Source organism: Alosa alosa, chromosome 4 (genome assembly GCF_017589495.1).
Source record: "Alosa alosa isolate M-15738 ecotype Scorff River chromosome 4, AALO_Geno_1.1, whole genome shotgun sequence".
In the NCBI taxonomy this organism is placed as follows: domain Eukaryota; kingdom Metazoa; phylum Chordata; class Actinopteri; order Clupeiformes; family Clupeidae; genus Alosa; species Alosa alosa.
In genome coordinates this window covers 35,861,422-35,868,154 of record NC_063192.1, presented here as the reverse complement: position 1 = coordinate 35,868,154, position 6,733 = coordinate 35,861,422, and the positions used below count along the sequence as shown (strand labels likewise).

The window sequence follows — 6,733 nt, the reverse complement described above, 5'->3', positions numbered from 1 at the left end:
TGCGAACTATTTGTTTCTCAGCAAATGTCACGATGAACGGTAACAAATAGGCTTGGCTATGTAGGCTAAAGTCACATCGTGGGGAGTTTATTATTTCGTTTTGGCAAGTAGCCGTGTAATAAGCGGGATAATGTATAGAACACCGGTCATTATTGGAAAAATAAGTCCCTTCAGGGCGGAACAAGACCCCTCCGCTGTGCATTGGGATCTGGTTCGCCCTGTCGGGACTTATTTTCCCAATAATGACCGGCGTTCTATACATTATCCCTTACATAGCGCTACATAGCCCTGTGGCTGCTGTAATGCCTTCTTTAAATAGCGTTACATAGAGCCTAATATTAAGTATTGTGGGCCTGCAATGACAATGTCTGAGACTTCATTCTCCATATTACTGTATAAGTCATTGTAACATAAAAATGAGTTTGACGTTGTTTGATGCTTATTTTGACATAACTGCATTGTGCTAATACTATACCGAAACATGGTGTGGAATTCTTGCATTTGCAGAGGTGACTGGCTCCTGTGTGTGTGTGTGTGTGTGTGTGTGTTGCATGTCCAGTTCTAGAGGTGACTGGCATCTGTGTGTGTGTGTGTGTTGGATGTCCAGTTCTAGAGGTCACTGGCACTTTATCAGTTTCTAATGTCTCCCTCACAGCACTTGCAGTGTCCTTCTTTGCATCTCATTTCACTCTTGACCTTAAAGGAGCTAAATACCAGTGCTCTGTTAAAGGACTCCTGGTGAATATGAATCTGATTGTGCGCTTTGTTAAAGGACTCCTGCTAAATAACACCAGTGCTCTGTTAAAGGACCCCTGCTAAATAACACCAGTGCTCTGTTAAAGGACTCCTGGTGAATATGAATCTGATTGTGTGCTAGGGCTTTGACTTTTGCCCAAAAAATCATATTCGAAGTTCGTTTGTTTATTAATATTAAAATTCAAATATATTCAAATATGTATTTATAATATTTTAACCATTATATGTCTTCAGTAAGACCGATATTGGTATCAAACTTAAGTTCTATATGTTCTGTCCACCAGAGGGCAGTGTGTCAGTCAATGTCAATAGACTACGTGCACGAAAGGCTGAGTATTTATGCGTGTGTTAAAATTGTTATTATTGAGCATAGGGCTGGGCGATAAAACGATAGCGATATGTATCGCAATAGACATGTAATCGATATCAATAAAAAATATGTTTGATAGAACATTCAGTAAGCATTGTAGTATGTGCAACTCTACCAGAGTAGGCGATAGAAGTAGGCCTACCTCAACACACTCTCCTTGCCCCGTGCGCTCTCTCTCGCAGGCTATTGTTCCGGACCGGAAGACTAGAGCAAAGGACAGAACTTGTTTACCGAAGATGTACTTTCATTGGCTAACCGCCTCGTGTTAACCGCTCTCATTTGCATAAAGTTCAGCCGAGCCCAACTTCTTGACGCCATTGTTGTTGAATGGCAGCGCCAGCTTTCCCAAAGTGTATTGCGGAAACTTAAACCACGCCTTGCCGCTCTCCATAGGAAATCAATGGGCTATGTGCAGCGCGGTGGGCTTTGCCGCGATAATGGACACGAGCCGTCTCTCCCTCTCAACAGGCGCATCCCTCCTCAGCATGCACATGTAATCCAAACATTAATCGTGCAAGACGACTGGCTAAATTGCTATTAAATCCGGTTAGCATCATTAGCACACTGCACGAATTTGTTCAAAACTGTTGCATTCAAATTGACTGCTAAATTCTAATCATCTCAATCCCGATGCAAATGGAAAAGTATTCCAAGACTCAAACGGCCTGTCACAAGGAGAAAAAGTATTCATTTGAAACTTAAACACACGTGGGGAAACTGAACAGTCTAACCAGTAGACTATAGCAAATTAAGCTAACGTTACTTTGTTTACAATATTTCCAGACTTCAACCAGTGCTGCTTTTCATTCAGACTTATCTGCACATTTATTTATTTGAGTGTTTTTCATGATTGTGTTGCCATTTCTTTTCCCTGTTTGCTTTGATTGATAACTGAGGTGATTAAAATCAGAGGAAGGTTAAGTTTAAAATAAAAGTGTCTATTATGTCTATGTGGGAACTCACTAAGCATGAACCAGCCAGGATGCTAACGTCACCTACAGGAGCCCAGATGGCCAATAATAGCCTTGCTAATGAGCTCACCATTTCACTTCACCAGGCGTAAAAAAACCTCGGAATCTGAATTGAAAACAACGTTTACAACCAAATACATGTATAGAAATTATCTGCATAGGCTACAGGTTTGAATATTAAGAGATCCCTAAAATTTGTTCGAATATCTTTAATTTTTAAAATAATCGAATTATATTCGAATAACGAAGTTCGGAGTCAAAGCCCTATTGTGCACTCTGTTAAAGGACTCCTGGTGAATATAAATCTGACTGTGCGCTCTGTTAAAGGACTCCTGCTGAATATGAATCTGACTGTGCGCTCTGTTAAAGGACTCCTGCTGAATATGAATCTGACTGTGCGCTCTGTTAAAGGACTCCTGCTGAATATGAATCTGACTGTGCGCTCTGTTAAAGGACTCCTGCTGAATATGAATCTGACTGTGCGCTCTGTTAAAGGACTCCTGCTGAATATGAATCTGACTGTGCGCTCTGTTAAAGGACTCCTGCTGAATATAAATCTGACTGTGCGCTCTGTTAAAGGACTCCTGCTGAATATAAATCTGACTGTGCGCTCATCTGTCTCCCTCTTTCTCTCTCTCCTCCAGACCCCTTTGCCAGACGCCCTGGACACAAAGGACACCATGAAGCAGGTAGTGGGCGTGGAGGCCTCTCTTCTCCATCATGTTCAGAAGTACTGATTCAGGTTCCCAGGCTCCGCAGGGAAAATAGTGGAGTTTAATGATAAATAAAAACAATTCAAACCAGAGACATTTGAAAAAATATGAAATGTATAATTATGATGTTGATGAATAGATAGGAATCCTCTATGTATGAGTGTGTTGTGTGTGTGAGTGTGTTGTGTGTGTGTGAGTGTGATGTGTGTGAGTGTGTTGTGTGTGTGCGTGTTGTGCTTGTGAGTGTGTTGTGTGTGTTGTGTGTGAGTGTGATGTGTGTGAGTGTGTTGTGTGTGTGAGTGTGATGTGTGTGAGTATGTTGTGTGCGAATGCGACGGCCTCGTGCTGATGCAGTGTGTGTGTGTGTGTGTGTGTGTGTGTGTGTCGTCTGGGCAGCAATAAGCGGCTTGGCTCCCTAGCGTTCCCAGCGTAGTCCAACATGCTGTAAAGTTTGGCCGGTGGGATACACAACGTCTCCTTCATTCTTCACTCTCATGGCATCTTCTTGCAAAACAATCAGTGTGTTCACGGAGCAATGCTGAGAAGCATGAAAAGTGGTCATCTCTCTCTCTCTCTCTATCTCTCTCCCCATCTCTCTCTCTCTCTAACCCCCTTCTTCCCCCTCTCTCTATCTCTCTCTCTCTCTACCCCCCCCTCTCTATCTCTCTCCATATTTCTCTATCTCTCTCTCTCTCCCCCTCTCTCTATCTACCCCCCTCTCTCTCTATCTCTCCCCCCCTCCCTCTCTCTCTATCTCTCTCTCTATCCCCCCCTCTCTCTCTACCCCCCTCTCTCTCTATCTCTCTCTCTCTGCCCCTCTCTCTATCTCTCTATCTCTCTCTCTCTCTCTCTCTCTCTTTCTGTGTAGTCCTGTGGGCGCAGCTTCTGAGTAGTGTTAGCTCCTTCATCACAAGATGCCTTCCTTCGCTGCAGGGTCATGTGATGTGCTAATAACTGAGTGTTTGGGAGAAGAAGGAATGCTGTGTTCCATGTGTGTCCCACACCGTACTGTATGTTAAATGTTAAACTCTGTGTCTTCATCAACCAAGTCTGTCACAGCTCTATGATAGTACTGAGCAATTCTGACATGTAATGACATTACAGTAATGACATGATTTCCCTCATAAACTCTCTCTCTCTTGTCCTCTGCATATCTTAGTAGTTCCTGTTTCCAACTTAAAGGGACAGGGCAAGCCTGATGCTTTTTCTCTTCGAAACTCCCCCATCGCTCGGTCTGAAGCTCTTTTCCTTTTCTTTGCATCTTCCGTCAAGGGTTTTCGCTGCTTCTTCGCCGGCTCTGCCATTATACACACGTTTGCAACAAACGCTAGCGTTTCGTTAGCCTGCCTCTGTGCTGTAAACTGATCCTGCTTTGGTCGGCGGGTACGATACACCAAACTTATGTGGGATATTCTTCCTACAGGCAGTAGGGGTGGGCGAGAGAACCTTCATTCGCCCCGTAATGAGTAATTTAACCATACCGACTTACGAAGATGATTAATTAACACGAAAACGTTGCCTTTAAGGAGTGATGTACTTGCCCAAGTAATTAATAACTTGAGGAGTGATTTACTTGCCCAAGTAATTAATAACTTGAGGAGTGATTTACTTGCCCAGTAAAAGAGTAGTGTAACTCAAAGGGCTTGTTCAGAGCCTCCTCGTCTTGCCTCCCAGAGTTGCAGCGCTGGCAAACTCCACAACTGCTGAACTTGTTCTTTTACTGTGTTAATAACCCACATGCTGTCGGGGGCAGTCTTCAAACACATATTAAACACATGCACACACACACATACACACACACTGACAGAAACACACATGCACACACACACACTGACAGAAGCACACACACACACACACTGACAGAAGCACACACACACACTGACAGAAGCACACACACACACACACACTGACCCAAGCACACATTCCAAGACTGGTAGGCAGAAGGAACGTCACAAGGAGTCTAAAGGGCACTACTCAGCCCTGTAGCCCTAACTGCTCAAACGACCCCCCCACCACACACACACCCTCTCCAAACACACCCCTACCCAACCCAATCCCCCCTCCCGCACACACACACACACACACACACACACACACACACACACCCTACCCAACCCTACCCCTTGTTGTGTGGCTTATCCCCATTTCTTAGAGCTGCCCATCACAAAGCCGTACACCTCCTGAACTGAACTCTATAGCCTAGAGGACCAGACTTCACGCTAAAATGAACTCCATTTAGTTTTCATTGAATCAAGAGCTCTCCTGCTGTGGTGCTGCAAAACGTATTCTCAGCACAGTAATAATCCCCACAACATTAACTGTAGTTATTTTCCGATGACCTTCAGATGTACAATTGTGTTTAGTTAAATGCCTTGGCTTTCAAATGCCTTTTCCCTTCAACTCAAAGCCAGACAGTCCTGGAGTAGACATAGGCCCTTGAGTGTTGTGTTGTGTTTTGTTGTGTTTTGTTCGTCTGTTCCAGGAGCCAGCTGAGGTATTTTGGACTCTCTTGGCTAACGGGGGAAACTGCTGTAGCGGCGGCGTGTTCCGGAAGGCTGGCCGACCTTATCAGCTCTGTGCTTTCCTGTGATTTTGTAGCAGCAAAGCTGCAGCCACTTTCAGAGACGCGATCTGTATGGTTGCCAAGGTGACGCAAGAACAGGAGGCAGGAGGCAACTTGTAGTGGTTTTCAGGTAGCCTGCTGAGCTGTCACCCTTCAAGGCTGTCCTGTTACAATATGGAGGGCTCTGTCCTGTCCTGTTACAATATGGAGGGTTCTGTACTCTCCTGTTACAGTATGGAGGGCTCTGTCCTGTTACAATATGGAGGGCTCTGTCCTGTCCTGTTACAATATGGAGGGTTCTGTACTCTCCTGTTACAGTATGGAGGGCTCTGTCCTGTTACAATATGGAGGGCTCTGTCCTGTCCTGTTACAATATGGAGGGCTATGTCCTGTTATAATATGGAGGACTCTGTCCTGTTATAATATGGAGGGCTCTGTCCTCTCCTGTTACAATATGGAGGGTTCTGTCCTGTTACAATATGGAGGGTTCTGTACTCTCCTGTTACAGTATGGAGGGCTCTGTCCTGTTACAATATGGAGGGCTCTGTCCTGTCCTGTTACAATATGGAGGGTTCTGTCCTGTTACAATATGGAGGGTTCTGTACTCTCCTGTTACAGTATGGAGGGCTCTGTCCTGTTACAATATGGAGGGCTCTGTCCTGTTATAATATGGAGGACTCTGTCCTGTTATAATATGGAGGGCTCTGTCTTCTCCTGTTACAATATGGAGGGTTCTGTCCTGTTACAATTTGGAGGGTTCTGTACTCTCCTGTTACAGTATGGAGGGCTCTGTCCTGTTACAATATGGAGGGCTCTGTCCTGTCCTGTTACAATATGGAGGGTTCTGTACTCTCCTGTTACAGTATGGAGGGCTCTGTCCTGTTACAATATGGAGGGCTCTGTCCTGTTATAATATGGAGGACTCTGTCCTGTTATAATATGGAGGGCTCTGTCCTCCCCTGTTACAGTATGGAGGGTTCTGTACTGTCCTGTTACAATATGGAGGGTTCTGTCCTGTTACAGTATGGAGGGTTCTGTCCTGTTCTTTTACAGTATGGAGGGTTCTGTCCTGTTCTTTTACAGTATGAAGGGTTCTGTCCTCTCCTGTTACAGTATGGAGGGTTCTGTCCTGTTACAATATGGAGGGTTCTGTCGTCTCCTGTTACAATATGGAGGGTTCTGTCCTCTCCTGTTACAATATGGAGGGTTCTGTCCTCTCCTGTTACAGTATGGAGGGTTCTGTCCTGTTCTGTTACAATATGGAGGGTTCTGTCCTCTCCTGTTACAGTATGGAGGGTTCTGTCGTCTCCTGTTACAATATGGATGGCTCGAGGTGGGTCGGTACTCACCAGTGCGCAGT

General features: G+C 44.9%; 1 protein-coding gene across 11 annotated transcripts in view; it reads left to right on the top strand.

Moving 5' to 3' along the window:
• The window catches only part of rapgef3 (Rap guanine nucleotide exchange factor (GEF) 3), a 47,064-nt gene that overhangs the window by 18,070 nt on the left and 22,261 nt on the right, over nucleotides 1–6,733 (top strand). For 10 of the 11 annotated variants that reach the window (XM_048241749.1, XM_048241744.1, XM_048241745.1 and 7 more), the window contains one exon: nucleotides 2,742–2,786. In XM_048241749.1, coding sequence (XP_048097706.1) covers nucleotides 2,742–2,786 — 45 coding nt within the window. Of the gene's footprint in view, nucleotides 1–2,741; nucleotides 2,787–4,890; nucleotides 5,504–6,733 lie in introns of those variants that run through there. The other variant, XM_048241753.1, reaches the window with a different exon arrangement.